General features: G+C 39.4%; 1 protein-coding gene across 8 annotated transcripts in view; it reads right to left on the minus strand.

The window, feature by feature from the left end:
• Positions 1 to 19,332, minus strand: part of LOC133479384 (intermembrane lipid transfer protein VPS13B-like) — a 489,205-nt gene that overhangs the window by 394,856 nt on the left and 75,017 nt on the right. For all 8 annotated transcript variants that reach the window (XR_009788936.1, XM_061776308.1, XM_061776310.1 and 5 more), the window contains 4 exons: positions 16,062 to 16,247; positions 10,462 to 10,631; positions 9,709 to 9,903; positions 5,330 to 5,454 (listed from right to left, as the gene is read on the minus strand). Coding sequence is in view for 7 of the 8 variants with exons in the window: in XM_061776308.1 (XP_061632292.1) it covers positions 5,330 to 5,454; positions 9,709 to 9,903; positions 10,462 to 10,631; positions 16,062 to 16,247 (676 nt within the window). In the remaining variant the exon portion in view is untranslated. The remainder of the gene's footprint in view (positions 1 to 5,329; positions 5,455 to 9,708; positions 9,904 to 10,461; positions 10,632 to 16,061; positions 16,248 to 19,332) is intronic.

Consider the following 19,332-nt stretch of genomic DNA (forward strand, 5'->3'; position numbering starts at 1 on the left):
TAGATTTAATTAAAAATTCTATAAAATTCTACTCTTTGATGTGTTTTGTGTTTAATAATCAGGCCTCTGTAATCTAGGATTCGTATTTCATAAAATGTAGCAACCTTTAGATTACGAGACTGATAAAAGGTTTCTCCTCGCTTTTCCTAAATTTTATAAATATAAAAAAGAGACGTGGTGCCCTTTACGAGACAAAATAGCTTGATTTGTAACGTTAGTCGTCAAATCACGCTAAACCGGAAGCAACGGAGGCGTCGCTGCTTCGATGAATGTATTTCTTAACTACATTACATTTTATACAACCGCCAATATACACTACACATTGTTAAACCAAAGAATCCTACTAGAGGGGCAGCTCCTCTGCTCAAAGAACGTAAGGCATTAGAAAAACGAGAAATAAAAACATACAACTAAACGTCACAAAGTTGCTGATTTTTCAAAACTAGGTTCCTGTCAAACCTCACAATCATTCTTACAGGCAAACACTGTCGTTTTATGTTAATTACATTTTGACAATAGACGGACAGAGATTGGAAGTAAGCAATACCTCCTAAGAAAGAAAAGGTCAAACCTAAGTCAAGTTACAGTATACTTGAAAGATCTAAAAGGCTTGCCCAAGAGCGCCCTGTCTATTAATCAGTTGAGGGAAGTAGACATGGAGGGGGAAATTGTCTGTGTTATTTTTAAGGGCTTGTCCCAGATCCAAAAAAGAAATACAGCACGGTATGATCTGTGAGGTTTTCTTAAAGGAGAAACATAGAGTGAAAAATAACATCCGTTTCAGATCTGAATCCACTATTTGATGTAGGCAGGGTAGAAAAGGCACACTTGGAGATCAAACAAGCAACTACAAGTTTCATATTGAGAACAGAGATGTAAAACAGAGTCTTGACATAGACCTGCTTCTACAGAAGACTAAATGGAAGATTTCTGTGTGACCTGCTCTCAAACTTGCACATACGACAATTGTCTGGAAAAGAAGTTAAAAAAAAAAAAGTTGACACCATCTACAGCCCTTTGACAGTTTTAAATTGAAAGTAATGTGGAAAAACCAATTCATAAGTCAGGCACTTGACTGCAAGGTGTGAGTAATTATATTTTTCCATAGTTTCCCCACTTTGTTTAAGATCATTAAACAAATTTAATAAATAGACAAATATAACCCAAGTTAACTTAAAATTATGTTTTTAAATGGTGATTTCATTTATTAAGGAAAAAAAACTATTCAAAGTTACCTGGCCCTGTGTGAAAAAGTAATGGCCCCCTAAACCTAATTGGTTGCGCCACCCTCAGCAGCAACAATTGAAATTAAGCTTTTTCTATAACTGGCAATGAGTCTTTTACATCTCTGTGGAGATATTTTGCCCCACTCTTCCTTGCAGTATTGTTTGAATTCAGCAAAAAGAGAATGAACGGCCTTTTTAAGGTCATGCGACTGCATTTCAGACAGACTCAGGTCTAGACTTTAACTAGGCCACTCCAAAATCTTCATTTTGTTTTTTAAGCCATTCAGAAGTTGGGTTGCTGGTGTGTTTTGGATCATTATCCTGCTGCAGAACCCAAGTGCGCTTCAGCTTGAGGTCACAAACTGATGGCTGAACATTCTCCTTCAGGAGTTTCTATTAAAGAGCAGAATTCATGGTTCAATCAATCACAGCACGTTTTCCAGGTCCTGAAGGAGCTAAGCACCCCAAGATCAATACTACCACCACCATGTTTGACTGTTGGTATGATGTTCTTTTTTTGAAATGCTGTGCTACATTTACACCGGATGTAGTCCGATGGAATCATTGCTGTTCTCTTGGGGTAATCTTTGTAGGCCGGCCACTCCTGGGAAGATTCACCATTATTCCATGTTTTCTCCACGTGAGGATAATGGCTCTCCCTATGGTTCGCTGGAATCCTAAAGCTTTAAAAATGGCTTTTGTAACCCTTTCCAGGCAGATAGATGTAAATTACTTTATTTCTCGATTGTTCTGGAATTTCTTTGGATCATGTCATTTTGTTGCAGCTTTTTTAGATCTTTTGTCTGGACAGATTCTGTTGATTTCATGATTGAACAGGTCTGGAGGTAATCAGGCTTGTGTGTGATCAGTGAAAATTATTATTATTATTTTTTTTTCCTGCTCAGCTGCTAGGTCAAGCAGAAAGGAGAATCTGTATCCCTTTTATGACGGAACAGTTTTAATGTGTCACAGTGGACTTTTTAAGCTGCTACTGTGGTTCCTTTGTATTCGGACGGATATTTATTGAGTATTACAGTCATTCAGTCAAACAGACCAAAGTTTTGGAAGGGGAGTGACGGAAACAAAAAGGAGAGACAGTGAAAAGGTAACAAAATAATACAGGAAAAGAAGACAACAAAGAACAAGACACAAGCTGTAAACAAGATCAAGAAAGTAAATCATTACGTACCTAGTACAATGACACATTATAAACGAGTGTTGTATGGGGGACTGGACAGGACAGGGACAGAGGGGGAAGCATGCAGGACTGAGGTCGTAGGCCCGGCTGCACAACTGAAGTGTGGTAGGAGTGGCTATGTAAATTATTAACCAAGAATTGTGATTAGCCACAATTAATTCATGATTTAACAAGGGGGATAATTACTTTTCACACAAGGCCAGGTAACTTTGAATATTTTTATTTTCCTTAATAAATAAAATCACCATTTAAAAACAGCATTTTTAGTTCACTTGGGTTATATATGTCTGATATTCACATTTGTTTGATCATCTTAAACGTTAAAGTGGGGAAACTATGCAAAAATAAGAATTTGAGAAGCGGGCTAATACTTTCTCAAAGCACTATACATACAGAACTGTCATCATGTGTTTGGTTTTGTGGACATTGTTTTATTACAATTACCAAGAGGATATGAACATTAAGTTAATGCATTTTTTTTTCTACTCCATGTGCACAAATAAATGTGAAAATTTGTATTTTCTGATGTTTTATTTCTTAAAAATTGTAATGTGACGTACGACATGTTTACATGGCATCAAAAATAAATGTTTCAAAATTGACATGACATACGACATGTTAGTTTACATGGCATCAAAAATACTTAAAATGTGTCAGAATTTACTCTTATTTATTTCTACTTCTTACTGAATCGATATTCAAGCATTTAAATCAATATCAAATCGAATTGCAACCATAAGAATTGAAATCAAATAATTGGTGAGGTTCTTAAAGTGCCCCAAAGCGTAAATACTTGTTTTGTTTCTAAATACATTAAATATGTTTGAAGTACTGAAAACATGTGCAAAGACTGAGAACATTATAGTACTGAATTGTTGAGATATGGCTTAAAACTCTTTTTCACCTTCTAAATGTTCCTGAGATTTGTGGTCAGGGCTTTATCCTCGTGATGTCAGGAGGTTTGGCGTATACGTTTAGTCTCCCACTATATAAACACCAAGTGCCCTTATTCCATGCAGTGGCAAGCCGATGTAATTGGCCCTTCCTCATTCATAATGGAACCAGTATAGTGTGCAGTTAGCCATCAAAGTATGCCCACAACTTGAAAAATCTTGCCTGAAGTGCAATGTGTTTGGTGTTATTTGGGCTAACATGTCTCTGCCATCTGGTCCCATGCACTTTGTGTTATGAGGCAGCAGCGAACCGTATAGTATCCCACACCCCGCGGCCCAACGCCAGCCCGACAGCGGTTTGAATACACAACGAAGGTGCCGCGCAACAGCGAAGGGCTCTTAGCCACTCGCGTTGCAGGCAAGGAAGTGGGGGGGGGGTCATCCGGCTGTCGCCGCTGAAGGCTCCAACTCGCAATACGTGCACCACGGAATCCACCCCATTCTCCTCACGACACGGCGCATCTGACAAGTACCTCTATCGATTAACAGCCCGCTGAATTTCAATGGAAACAAAGGGGCAAAATGACTCTGCAGCCCGTGCAAGCGTGCGCTACGTGCATCGCTCCTCTACCCGCAGATAGATAAAAGCTGCGACAGAAGAAGTATTTGATTCAGAGCTGGAGGCGGCATTTTCAGAGCACCCAGCGACAAGCCTACAGCGTCTGGAAAATCAAAGAATGTCTCAATTCTTGACCATTTTGAAGCCTGATTTCACAGACTTTGCAATTTTTTCCCCCCCATTCATTCATTGTAAACACTACTCTCTTCTGTGATGTGTCAAATTTACAAGATGTTTTTTGGCCCTCATATTTATGACCTGGAAGTGTTTTTCATACAAATATTTACTGTAATTAAGACTTAATTAGTTAATCTCTCCCTCTCCCTCCCTCCCAATTTTTGCAATCTATTGAGTGACACTATATTGCCAAAAGTATTCGCTCACTTGCCTTTGACTCACATGTGATCTGAAGTGACATCCCCTTCTTAATCAATAGGGTTTAATATGACATCGGTCCACCTTTTTACAGCTATAACAGCTTTAACTCTTCTGAAAAGGCTTTCCACAAGGTTCAGGAGTGTGTGTCGGGAATTTTTTACCATTCTTCCAGAGGCGCATTTGTGAGGTCACACAGTGATGTTAGACGAGAAGGCCCGGCTCCCAGTCTGCACTCTAATTCATCCTAAAGGTTTTCTATTAAGTTGGTGTCAGGACTCAGTGCAGGCCAGTCAAGTTCAACCACACCAAATTCTTTCATCCATGTCTTTGTGGACCTTGCTTTCTGCATTGGTGCACAGTCATGTTGGAAGAGGAAGGGGCCATCCCAAAACTGTTCCTGGAAAGTTAGGAGCAATGAATTGTCCAAAAGGTCTTGGTATGCTGAATCCTTCACAGTTCCTTTCATTGGAACTAATGAGTCAACACTTTGGAAAATTCCATACTCCCAACTTTGTGAGAACAGTTCTTCCATTTCTAACGTGGCTGTGCACGAGTGCACAAAGCAAAGTCCATGAAGACATGGATGAGAGAGTTTGGTGTGGATGAACTTGACTGGCCTGCACAGAGTCCTGACCTCAACCCGATAGAACACCTTTGGGATGAATTTGAGTGGAGACAGTCAGGTCTTCTCCTCCAGCATCAGTGCATGACCTCACAAATGCGCTTCTGGAAGAATGGTCAAAAATAAATAAATAAATGTGAAAAATCACTTAAACAGACTCCTAAACCTTGTGGACAGCCTTTCCAGAAGAGCTGAATCTGTTATAGCTGCAAAGGGTGGACCAAGGTCAAATTGAACCCAATGGATTAGGAATGGGATGTTACGTAAACTCATATGTGAGTCAAGGCCGGTGAGCAAATACTTTTGGCCATATAGTGTACGTGAAAGAACTACACTTTGGTAGAACATCTAAAAATGAATAAAAGTCCTTAATCTGTAACAATAAGTACTCACCAGTATGCAGGCATCTGGATCGTCTTCCCATAAATTGCCGTACTAAAGGAGGGAATAACAGGGATGAGAGGAAGGAACCCGCTTGTATTGTCTTGGCATGTCAGGCCTGCCTGGAACCCAAACACCTAGAGAAACGGACAAACATATTAGCAGATTTGCTTTAGCTTGTTTGGACAGCACATCTACACTGGTGCCACCATTTTTCTCTCCATAAGGTTTTTTAAAACAATAATTATGTGGAACCATGGTTGACTGCCTCATAGCGCTGAGGACCGGGGTTCAAATCCCGGCCCCGCCTGTGTGGAGTTTGCATGTTCTCCCCGTGCCTGTGTGGGTTTTCTCCGGGCACTCCAGTTTCCTCCCACATCCCAAAAACATGTGTGGTAGGTTGATTGAAGACTCTAAATTACCCGTAGATGTGGATGTTAGTGCGAATGGTTGTTTGTTTATATGTGCCCTGCGATTGGCTGGCGACCAGTTCAGGGTGTACCCCGCTTCTCGCCTGAAGATAGCTGGGTAGGCTCCAGCACGCCCACGAGCCTAGTGAGGAGAAGCGGTACGGAAAATGGATGGATGGGATGGATGTTTATATGGCAGAAAGGCTTTGGCCATTGCATTGTACTTTTACTCATACAATGATAACAGTTTTACACACAAATTAAAAGTTATTATATTTTTGTGTTGATTATGAGTCCCAACTTTTCAGACAAACATTATACAGCACATACGTTTTTTTCCAAATTCAAAATCAACTCTGGCCGGTCATACCATTTTATGTGGCCTGCGAAATCTTAAAAAAAAAGCAGTATTACTTAAAAATATTTTTTCTGCCTTACAGTAAAACAGTGGCCATTATCTATGCATCCAATCTCTGTACCGCTTATCCTCACTACGGTCGTGGGTGTGCTGAGAGCATACCTCAGCTGACTTTGGGCGAAAAGCGGGGTACACTCTGAACTGGTCGCCAGCCAGTCGCAGGGCACGTATAGACAAAAAACAATTCACACTTACATTCACACATGTATGTACATAACCTACCATGCATATTTTTGGAATGTGAGAGGGAACCAGAGTACCTAAAGAAAACCCACGCAGGTATGAAAAGAACATGCAAACTCCACACACAAGGCCGTAGCCCGGTTTTGAACCCACAACCTCTGAACTGTCAAGAGGATGTGCTAACCACTGGTCGGTCCACTGTGCCGCCTGGTTCTAGCAGAACGCAACGAACATTTAGCTACTTTGAACATCCTGGGATGGATATCCTTTAAAACAGATTTCAAACTCATTCCCGACTTTGAGATGCAAGTTGAAATTGGCACACTGCTCAAGGAACGTGGTGTTTTCAATTTTAGTCATATTGTGTCAGATATCCTCCTAAGTCAATAGTATAACTGCTTTGACAGAAGGAACTCATCCTGAAGACAAGGCGCTACAGTATACTGTATATTAACATGCACATGTAACATGTAAACATTACTGATTCCAATGTCTTGACAATAAAGCGCGCAATCAACACCTTATGAGGTAGAGTGATCATGTCAATACTACAACAATATCAATCCAAAATTCCAACATCCTCCACAGTTTCTCTGACAGGTCTTATAACCTATGTCACAATAGGTCACACTGCCAAACACATTATGCTGTTGAGACCAACCAACCACAGTGGGAAAAAATCTGTATACTGTATAACTACACGACGTCATTGACTAAGTTCACATTCACAGATTAATCAGGTTAGTGACATAGTACTGTCCAGTTTTTCCAAACATCCCTCTCACTGTGGAGTCACAGTTTATATGAGTCGAGTAAAATCTGATGTTTAGCCAAACTATGTCTAAGTCCACAATGCTACGCGGCGAGTTTTTGGCTTGTTTAATGGTTAGGGTTCAACAAGGAAGAGCAGCTTGTTGCTACTTACTAACTGGCACAAGCCGAGTGCCATACTGCTGTTTTAATTTTTGCAAGAGCTCTGTCATGACTCTTATGGTTATGTTGGCACTCAAAAACAGAGGAGACTTTTTTTTTTTTTTTTTTTTAATCAAATCAAAACACAATCACCAAATGCTTTTGATTGTGTCAACTATGAAGGTTCTCTCATTATTGTGATGCCAAACAAAAGTCAAGAAAGGTATGATGAGTGAATTAAATATAGCTGATGGCTTGCTTTGATTGACTATTTGAAAACAATCGCTCCGCTGTACAGGCCATCATTTAAAATGCAGGCCTCAACAGCAATTTTTATGACAAAGTCTAAATTGTTGTTTGTTGGTATTCCAGCTCGGATGTTCGATCAACGGAAATGTATTTGTGAGAAGAATTTTTTCCCCCACTCAAACAGTCGAGTGTGTTAATCCAGTTTTTAAAAGTCGAACACGGTCAATGCTGTTTGTTTTTTAAAAGTCTAGTTTCGAGCGATTTAATGCAAGAGTTAATTTTTCTTTAGTGCATGCAAGTGTATTCAATAACGACCTAGCGCACTGCATCAGTTCTTTCCAATGTTGCAATAAGAAGATTTCGGTCTTGTGAGGAGGACATTTTAGAGAAGACATGCAAAACTAAAACAAAGAGTGATAGTCAACTAACACAATATAGTAGAGTCGATTCACCTTGTTTTTTTGTTGTTTGTTTTTAACATCGACTCCAATTTTGGAAATACTGAAGCATTTCTTCAGAAAATGCTTGCTTTTCGACTATTCGCTTAAGCCTCCCTTCCAGGCTTATTTTAGTTATTTTCAACAACCATGGGGGTGGGATAATGGTTTACCACCACCATCAAGACAGACACCTAAACGCTGACAACCAGACTCCATAAAACAAAGATTAAGATAAGTCTTAGTTTATATCCATTTCAAGTCATTTCCTGAAATGGGTGAGTTGTGGCCAGAGTGACCTCCACTAAATCACAATCCCACTCTCAAAATACAGAAGTGGTATTTGACTGCAGATCGGCAGATGTTCATTGGCTAGTTGGTTGGACTGATCCTCATCCACTGACCAGTTTATTGTTAACCCTTCAGTGACCCTGTGATAAGACTAACAGCATGACATCCAGCAAACATCCTGCCTTAAAAAAATACTTCCAGGCAATTTCAGGCCAGAGTATAGCATCCAAGATTAACACAGATAGACAGTATGTGCCAGCTTTCCAAATGTTTTGATTATTCCCATTTGCCAAAGCTATTTATAGATATAACAGGATATACAAATATTTATGTCGAAAACCAAGATCAAATCAGTTACAAATGTTGGATGAATTAAAGAAAGGTTTCCTTTTGGAATGGTTTGTTGAACAGTTTCATTGAGTCATACTGTTCTCATTGAAAAGACTACACATAGATCATCAGATTAATGGTAATAAAATGGTAGTCTGCACATTTCTTAAACTGTACCCCCATTAATCAGCATAAGTACATTTAACGAGTCACAATTAATTTGCCTCTGTGTATCTACTGTATGTGTTGTACTGTAACCGCGAAAGACTTAGCTTTCACTCGCTGGCCACTGCTTTAATGTTAACAGGAAGTAATATGTCCCATTGCCCAGGGCGTGTCAATTAAATTTCTGCATGTGCATACAACTGCAAGAGCAAGCCAAGTGAAAAAACACATCCTAAATAGCCTGACCAATGGATTCAACAGATTGTGTTTGTAAATGTATGATGTACATTTGAGTTTATAGAAATAGATTATAGAAATTTTAGCAATTAGTGAAATAAAGATTATGACTGGCAAAATGCAGAACCTTGCCAAGGAGGTGTACAGAATAGAAATGAGTAATCACTAAGTGACATCTGGACGGTAATACAAAATATCAATCAACACAAACATGTCATTGAACATATACTGTATGCTGAACTAACTAATTAAAGGCTAAAACCGACACAACAACAGGCGAAGACCAGAGTGCCAGCAGCAATAGCGGTCTTTAGCATCCCATTGAATGCTGTGAAGGACCAGAGCAGGACTGGTAATCCTCAGGAAGCTCACAGTGCTAAGATTTTTATGACCAGGTGGAAAAAGGTCATCAAGGTCACTAAAGGGTCATTTGCACCATAACAGGCTGGAATTACAAGTGTGGCTATTTAGTTCATTGACTATAGAGACTGGACAAGGGTCTATAAAAAAATAAATAAATGAAAAAAATGTGGTGTAAATACGTGGGTATTTAAGTTTTTTTAATTATTATTATTATTTTTTTTTTAATCAGATCTGGAGAACCTTTTAAAGAAGTTTTTAGTAGTTAGCAAGGTCAAAATGATTCAACTGTAGTGCATTTAACTAATTGTAATAATAATAAAGACAGCTGTCTTTTACGACTGTGAATTGGTGAAATGTATCAGAGCTAATGCTTCAATTCAAAATTGTCCCATCTACCTTCAGGTAAAAATGTGCATAGCAGTGATGTAGGAGGTTGTCAGGAGGCTGGTTGAGAGCACTAACAGTGCTGACCAATTCCAGAGCATACATCGGCACAGAATGCTCAACATTCACTCTCTCCACTTGGAACTGTACAGATGGTAGGGGGCGCGCTGGCTGAAATGCTGATATGTTGACCAGTCCTGGAGTAGCCTATGAGATTAAATATGTGGGAAAGGACAACATAAAAGTGAGTATGCTATCCACATTGCAAACACTGGTTATTCAATGTTTTCTTCAGTTGTATTTGTGTTAACCTGGTTGTAGTTTTGAATAATAAAGGAGATGTGCTATTCTTCTACATAAAGTATGTCTTTTTAGCAGGTTTCTTTTTTTTTTTTTTTCCCCCACAGATTGCATGGGTGCAGTGAGTTCACGGCTTCAACCAGTCATTGCCAGCAAAAGGTTTTCAGGTTTTTTTTATTTTAATTTCTTAATTTCTTACTTTTGAGCCCCTGAAATGAATGGGTTGGGGTTTTCAAAAATGCTTTAGTTCCTGAAGTTTTTCCTGCAATGTTTTTGTTCAACCCATTGAATTAAAGCTCAAAGTCTGTACTTCAAACTGCATCTGAATTGTGCCATTTAAAATTCATTGTGGTACTGTACAGAACCAACATTCAAACAAAACTTCATCCCTATCCAAATATTTATGGACCTAAATGTATAAAATGTAACATGAACAACAAAGGTCGTGTATATTTTTTCACTCACCTTGCATCCGATGATGACGGGCATTAGCATATGAAGAAGATTGAATTCAGCCATAGAAACTGTGACTGAGACTTGGAGGAGTGTGAGACAAGTGAGTCTGGTGGGGATACATTCCTCTAATCTTGATATCTCTTCTGGAGTGACTGGACAACAACTCTCCTCAACCATTTCTGCAGACATGATGAAGTCATTAAGTAATACCAGTAATAATAAAAAAAAAAAAAACTTGTCTGCTGATATACTGCTCGTGTACAGAAAAGAATATGGTCAAATGTGTAGTCGTGGAAAATTGTTCAATTTTCATTTATACATTCATATACAGTATCTCATAAATGAGAGTACCTCCCCTCACATATTTGGAAAAAAATTATTATCATTTTTCATAGGACAACATTGAAGAAATGACACTTTGCCACAAAGTAGTCAACCTGTATAAAAGTGCAAATTTACTGTGCCGTCAAAATAACTCAGCTCTTAATGTTGAAACCAATGGCAACACAAGTCAGTACACCCCTAAGTGAAATTGTCCAAATTAGGCATGTTGCCTGCCAAGAGATGTAGTCCAGCATCTCCTGGGTCGTCCCCAGGGGCCTCCTCCCCTTGGGACATGACCTGAACACCTCATCAGGGAGGCGTGCAAGGGGCATCCTAACCAGTTGCCCGACCCACCTCATCTGGTTTCTCTTGATGCGGCGGAGCAGCGCCTCGACTCTGACCCCTCCAGGATGACCGAGCTTCTCACTCTATCTCCAAGGTAGAACCCAGACACCGTGTGGAGGAAACTAATTTTGGCCGCATGTATCCGCAATCTTGTTCGTACGGTCATGAGCTGTGGGATGTCGGTGAGGGTAGGACCGTACATCCACCGGTAAATTGAGAGCTTCACCTTTGCTTGCACCTCTGCTTAGCTCCTTCACCACAACAGACCGATAGAGTCCGTATCACAGAAGACCGATTCGCCTATCAATCTCCCGCTACATTCTTCCCTCACTTGTGAACAACACCCCAAGAAACTTTATCTCCTCCACTTTGGGCAGGATCTCATTACAGACCTAAAGAGGGCAATCCACCCTTTTCTAACTGCAGGGTTTCCCACATATACATTTATTTGTGACGGCACCCCCTACCCCCAAGCGTAGATTTTATTGTAAAACTAAACACGTAACAAAAAGAATTACACACATGAAACATTTTAATGCAAGACACACGAAATTGCCAGCTTAATGCTAACAGTCAATGGGAAAACCCAATTGAAGGGCTAGCTAGAATTAGCGTTAAATCACAGGGGGATTTCACTTCAAATAACGAATATTTATACACAAACTCCATAGTAACACATACAGACAGATAATACAACAATACTCACAGGCAAAAATTCTTCCTAATCTGTGAAAAAAAAGAGTTAAACTAGACAACGCAATTTCTGGAGAAATTGCATGTGAAAGCTGAAATGCTGAATGACATCATATGGAAACGTGGAATGATATGATGTTGAATGATATGAAATGACGTAGAATGAGCCACCAGGGACTCTCCTTCGAGCCCCACCTACAGAGGGGGGCCCCGGTGACCCACGTCCAGGCAAGGGAAACTTTATGTTTATGTTTATCATCATGATGGGTCTTATGAGCTGTACTTTGTCTGGTCCCTCATTATGGGTGACCCTACCAGGGGCGTAAATCTCCAGACAACTTAGCTCCTAGGATCATGGGGACACACAAACTCCTCCATCACGATAAGGTGATGGTTCAGAGAGGGGAACAGGATCTGAAAAAAAAAATTGTTACGCTACATAACGATGGCCTAGGCTATAGAAAGATTGTCAACACACCGAACCTGACCTTCAGCACAGTAGCCAAAACCATACAGGACAGTTTACACTCAGAACAGGCCTCGCCATGGTCAACCAAAGAATTTGAGTGCACATGCTCAGCGTGATATCCAGAGGTTTACTTTGGAAAATGGACAATATGAGTGCTGCCAGCTTTGGTGAATGGGTTGAAGCGGTGGGGGGCTCAGCTTTTTCTGAAGATAATATGCAAAAAAAGCCCGCAAACAGTTTGCTGAAGACAAGCACGACAAACAAGGCATGGATTACTATGACCATGTCGTGTGGTCTGATGAGAAAATGGTAAACGTATTTGCAGAGGTGGGTAGTAATGCATTACATTTACTCAGGTAACATTTTCTGTAAACTGTTCTTGTCAGAGTACTTGAAACACACCGTACTTTTTACTTTTACTTATTTATGTGAAGAAGGATCGATACTTTTACTCCGTTACAATGACCGACATGCCGCTCGCTACTTTTATTTATCCATTCTTGCGTGTGTGCGTCTATTTTTAGACTCCATCTACAACTTCCGCACAAGGTGCCCGTTGCCCTGTCCAACATGATCACTAATGTAATTTGACTCCAATTCACCAATCAGACAACACAAGGCAGTCGCATGACCGCACACGTAGCCTTTGCGACCCAATCAAAATGACAAATGTGTGTGTGTGTGTGTGTGTGTGTGTGTGTGTGGAGGGGGGGCAGCCGCGCGAGTGTGTTTACTTTACTGACTCCCAACAACCGCAGCTTTGTCAAGCAGCTCTAAAATTGTGACTGCCCAAACTATTTCACCCCACTTCTAACTTTAGAAAACACCTTGTGGTAAATTGCAGATGTTTCTTTTGTTGTTTTGGGAGTGGATATGGCAACATTAGCCCTATCCTATGGTGTCTCACATGCATACCCACACACAATCACTAAGTCCTGTCAGCAAACAGCTTCTTCATGAAGTCATTTAAGTGAATAAAGCAAATAATGTTTCTGTAGGGCCCCAATGCATGTGGTGTTGGTTTTTGGGGAGTTGAAAATTTAAATGGTGGCAGGTGTGTGTCGACTCCCATGTATTATTTTTTTTAATTTGCTTTATTTGCTCTGATTTAAAAAAAAAAAAAAAAAAAAAAGTTACAAGTAACTCTTTACTTGAGTAGTTTTTTTCATTGCATACTTTCTTACTCTCACTTAAGTAAATATTTGGATGACTAATTTTTACTTTTACTTCATATATTTCTAAAGTAACAGTACTTTTACTTGAGTACAATATTTGCCTACTCAGCCGACCTCTACTTATTTGGTTGAAATGATGTCAAGCATATGTGGAGATGGTAAGGAACATTTTCTGCTGCTTTGACAGTCGTAATGAGCACAGTGGCCTCAATCATCCGTAAATTGATGACAACCAGCATTCTTGCTAGAGCTGGCCGCCCATCTAAACTGAGTGATCGGGGAAGAAAGAAGGGCCTTAGTCAGGGAGGTGACCAAGAACCCAATGTTTACTCTGTCAGAGCTTCAGCATTCCTCTGTGGAAAGAGGAGAAAACATCCCGAAAGACAATGATCTCTGAAGCAATTAACCAATCTGGCCTATGTGGTAGTGTGGCCAAACAGAAGCCCAAAGATGCAACTACTAAGCATTCAGCAAAGGCTGTAAATACTTGCATACATGTGATATACAACCCCAATTCCAATGAATTTGGGATGTTGTGTTAAACATAAATAAAAATAGAATACAATGATTTGCAAATCATGTTCAACCTATATTTAATTGCATAGACTACAAAGACAATATATTTAATGTTCAAACTGATAAACTTCATTGTTTTTAGCAAATAATCATGAACTTGGAATTTTATGGCTGCAACACGTTCCAAAAACGATGGGACAGGGTTATGTTTACCACTGTGTTACGTCACCTTTTCTTTTAACAACATTCAATAAACGTTTGGGAACTGAGGACACTAATTGTTGAAGCTTTGTAGGTGGAATTCTTTCCCATTCTTGCTTGATGTTCAACAGTCCGGGGTCTCCGTTGTCGTATTTTACGCTTCATAATGCTCCACAAATTTTCAATGGGAGATAGGTCTGGACTGCAGGCAGGCCAGTCAAGTACCCGAAATCTTTTACTATGAAGCCACGCTGTTGTAACGTGCAGAATAAGCAGGGGCGTCCATGAAAAAGACGTTGCTTGGATGGCACCATATGTTTCTCCAAAACCTGTATGTACCTTTCAGCATTAATGGTGCCTTCACAGATGTGTAAGTTACCCATGCCATTGGCACTAACACAGCCCCATACTATCACAGATGCTGGCTTTTGAACTTTGCTTCCATAACAGTCCGGATGGTTCTTTTCCTCTTTGGCCCGGAGGACACGACGTCCACAATTTCCAAAATCAATTTGAAATGTGGACTCGTCGGACCACAGAACACTTTTCCACTTTTCATCAGTCCATCTTAGATGAGCTCGGGCACAGAGAAGCCGGCAGCGTTTCTGGGTGTTGTTGATAAATGGCTTTTGCTTTGCATAGTAGAGTTTCAAGTTGCATTTACGGATGTAGTGCTGAACTGTATTCACTGACATTGGTTTTCTAAAGTGTCCCCGAGCCCATGTGCTGATATCCTTTACACATTGATGTCGGTTTTTGATGCAGTGCCGCCTGAGGGATCGAAGGTCATGGGCATTCAATGTTGGTTTTCGGCCTTTAACATTAAATATCTTGTCTGTGTAGTGTATTCAATTAAATATAGGTTGAACATGATTTGCAAATCATTTTATTTTGTTTTTATTTGTTTAACACAACATCCCAACTTCATTGTAATTGGGGTTGTATATGTATATATAGAGAGAGAGCGAGAAAGCGAGACAGATAGATAGAGAGAGAGAGAGAGAGAGAGATTTTTTAAAACCTTTAATGTCATTATAGGGTGTTTGTTGTATGTAAAAATGTTAGGGGGGAAAAATATTCCATTTTGAAATAATGTAACAATTTCATGGAAAAACTGAATCGCTGTACATACTTTGCGTGTCTACAGTGACATAACATTTGCTCAAGCCCAACTGTTAACAAAAGAAAAAGAAACAAAGAACAGCATATCCGTGTTTGCATTTGTTGTGTTCATCTGTTATTTAGTTAGTAGGTGTTCCATGGAGAATGGTGTAGAATGATATGAATTGACATGAAGTATCTTGGAAACTGTATACTCAATATTAATTAGTAAGACTGAGGATTTTTTTTTTGATTCAGCTGTTAGCTAAGGAAATGAGAGAATGCCCTTAAATCACTGAGATACTAACAATATATGGCATTAGTCATAAGATTCAGTAACGACCCAATTCTGTATTATCTATCACAGATGCTAAAATAAAAGTAAAACCAAAGGATGTTATCATTTCACCATAATGAGAATTATTGCTTTAGATATTACACACACATTCCATATTCTTTCACAACATGCCAGGGATGAACTCGACAGCGTTGCAGGGCTGATTACTACGGAGGTGTTTGGCTCATCCTCCCTTATATGTTCCAAAAGGTCACTACTTTCATGTACAACTACATGGTGAAAGATGGGTTGCGCAAGGAAATAACAATGTGATGAAGATATTGTAAAGTTCAAACTTGTGTAGTTTCTGACCACTGACAGAATGGAGCAGAAATAGTATTGCATTAGTTCAATGCAGGGAGTGGAATGACTTCTTTGATATGAGCTGCCTAGGGTGTTATGTAACTCCAGAAAACCAATAATGAAAGTGTGGATAGTGATGTCTTACCTTGCTGTGGTTTGCAGTAAGGCTCATATTCGTGATCCATGGCACAGGTCACCATTTTCAGTATACGATGGACTGCACTACTGTGCAACTTGATGTCTAACGGTCCAACCACAAGTGTCTTGATGGATGCTTCTTGGCTAGTTGGGACGACCTCTTCCACATTCAACACAGAGAAGTCCTGAGAATCTACCAAGAGAAACAAGTAGACTTTAGACCGATCTGATAGGCCTGATCGGTATCGGCCTGATCGGTATCGGCCGATATTTAGCATTCTATGCTGATCGGCTTTAATGTCATAATTCGCCGCTCCGCAAAAGCCATTTACTCCGCGTCGCCATCATGTACAGTATATTTGTATCCAAAAACTAGTTTATGTTTAGCCTTGTTGCGTGTCTTTTGACATAGTAATGTAAATATCTGACCACCCAAGAAGTTATTTAAAAAGAAAAAAAAAACATGTCGGCGGTGTGGGACAGAAAACACGTCTGAGATAGACAACGTAATACGTGGATCAGACTACAAGAAAAATTTGCTCTTTCACAATTGCATCCCATTTTTTACGATCATTGGGCTTTATCTTGTCAACTCACATGCGACCGGATACACTCGTTACCATGGCAAGGACAAGAGTGGATTTCGCAGGCTGTATTATAAGAACAAAATGGGGAAAAACGTGTGTTGGTGGTCACCGGTGCTCGGGAGAGGACGTTCGTCTAAGGCTTGCTGGAGGTATGTTCATGTACTTTTAATACAATACGGCTCGCAAGCAGGCAACAAAACGTTATGTAGCCTAGCAAGCTAATGCTCGCACTAACGGTTGTACCGGCGTTCTGTTAAATCCTGCTCTCAAGTTTTGGTGTGGGTGAAGTAATTTAATTCCAATAAAGTAATTTAATTACAGTAAGTTAGCACCCATTATTTCTGTCATGTTGTAATGTTGGTTTGACCAGACTGATTAGAATACATGACCTGTCTAGAGCAGTGATTTCAAATGAGCCGAGGAACATATTTTACAAGTTTCTTCTCTGTCACTATGCCTCACTGGCATAAATAGATGAACAAAGATACATTATTTCTTGTAAATATAATTTTTGGAGCAATTAAGTAAACAAGTATATACAGTAAATGAACAGGTCATTTGAAGAGACACATTGCTACATCTTGAGATAGGATCGGTGATCAGTTTTTTAAACTCGCTGATCGGTGATCGGCCCCAAAACTCCTGATCGCGTAAACCCTAATAACAAGCATTATATACCCTAAATAATCTAAGGTTTAGATACACTAAATTTCCACATTTGGCAAAGCCTATGCTACCAACTTGCAGAAAGCAGTTTAAGAAGGTCACTGTATGACTGCGGCACAGTGTAAAAAAAGACATCCATCAAGATCTGAGCTCAAACACGTGGGACAAACTAGTAATTTTTTGATTTTAGATTTAAAACACAGGTGTCAAACTCAAGGCCCACGTGCCAGATCTGCCCCTCCACATCATTTTATCCAGCCCACAAAAGCATGGGAGTTTTTTCAGTTCTTTTTTTTTTAAGTTTACCTCAACTTTATTTCTAGAACACTTGGGGTTTTTTTTCAAATTAAAAACATTTTTTTAATAAAAAAAGAAAAAGCAGTAAATAAAGATCGAACATAAAACACAGTGAATAATAATAATGGACAGGGTTAGAAAAGAATGGAATGAATGAAATATTATTTTCTATTTCTATTATTTTCTATCATCTATCTCTTATCTCTTAACATACCTGGGCAGCACATCCACTGTGTCTTATACCCAACTGTTACAGTCCTTATGTTGGTCGCCTGCTGTTTCGCCAAGGAAACTAGTCGTAAAAATGATCGTCGTCGAATGCATGGGGCACTTATATGATATGATTGGCCGATTATTAGGGTAATGACAAAGAACGTATTAGGTAAGGGACCGGAAGTATAACTGCCTCCCGCTCTGGGTAACGCCTAGTCCGTAAACAAACACAGTGCAACTCAGCATTTGGTTAGCAGCTGTTATGGCTAGCGGTATGGTTTTGGCTGAACTTGGTCAATCATTTGAAATGACAACACTCGAATATGAAGTGCAGTGTGAAAAATAAAGAAGTAGAGCTGTGCAAATGCAACTTACAGCAGCATTTAAATACCTTTTCCTGGGCAATGCAGCTGGAGTCAACGCAAAAAAATAAGTGAATGCCCTTTATTACTGTTTTTCATAGCATGATTCAGACTGTTCAAATTGTTACTGTTGGACTTGTCTGCAGCATTCATTTCCTGAAAAAAATGAAAATTATTGATATTGCACTTTCCTAAAAAGGAAAGGATGTTTAATTTTAAGTGTCATTAAATCTGTCTCTATTCACACAAAATACAAAGGAATTATTTTATATTTTGTTCCTTTGCTGTCCCGAATGTTAACTGAACCGTAATCTCAACACAAAGGTACATACCAAACTGTGACTTTTGGCATACAGCCAAGCACTCGAACTATTTGATTGCAAATTAATTCCGCCTTCATTTAGCTACTTAAAGCGATCGAATAGCGGAGTGGGTTTTCTGCACAGCCAACATTATTTAATTTGCAAGACAAGGTTCCTCTATTTCCAATATTCATAAATGCAACAAAAAATATTGATTTCTTAATCAAGTAAAAAAAAATAAAAAATACCCTCTACTTGGGCAACATTTTGGGAATAATTAGCCAATTAAAACTGTGCTAAGTGGCTTTATGCAAGAATTTGATACAGCCCAAAGCAATCAGCTCACACAGCATTAAACTCTCGAATGATGAGTATACCAAATGTCCGCTATCCTCACACAGCTGTCCCTTCGGTCTCAGCAGGCCTCTGTTCCAGAGGTTCACTTAAAAGACTATGCTCCCCAGCAATAAAAGTGGAGAAATTAAAAATAAAAGAAGGGGGTGGATGAATGGACGACACAGGGAGTGGAAGGACAGAAGGTCACAACTTGCTTTAAGTTCCACCAACACACAGAAAATTCTTTTAGTTTTGAAGACAAAGTAGGAACTACTTTCTAAGCTACAATGGTTCTATGATGGATAAGATATTTTACAGATTAAAAAGGGTAACTGGCAATGCCACTTCCTCTTCTTTTCTTCAGTTAGATTTCACTGGGAAGGATTAGGCTTAATATTAACCATATGGCTACAGTTGAATAGTCAGTGTGACATGATGCGAGGCAGACTACAGTAAGGATTTAAACAATTTAAAGAGTGTCTCTGTTTCTAAAGATTAAAAAGAAAGTTCCCTTG

This window comes from Phyllopteryx taeniolatus, chromosome 6 (genome assembly GCF_024500385.1).
Source record: "Phyllopteryx taeniolatus isolate TA_2022b chromosome 6, UOR_Ptae_1.2, whole genome shotgun sequence".
Lineage (NCBI taxonomy): Eukaryota > Metazoa > Chordata > Actinopteri > Syngnathiformes > Syngnathidae > Phyllopteryx > Phyllopteryx taeniolatus.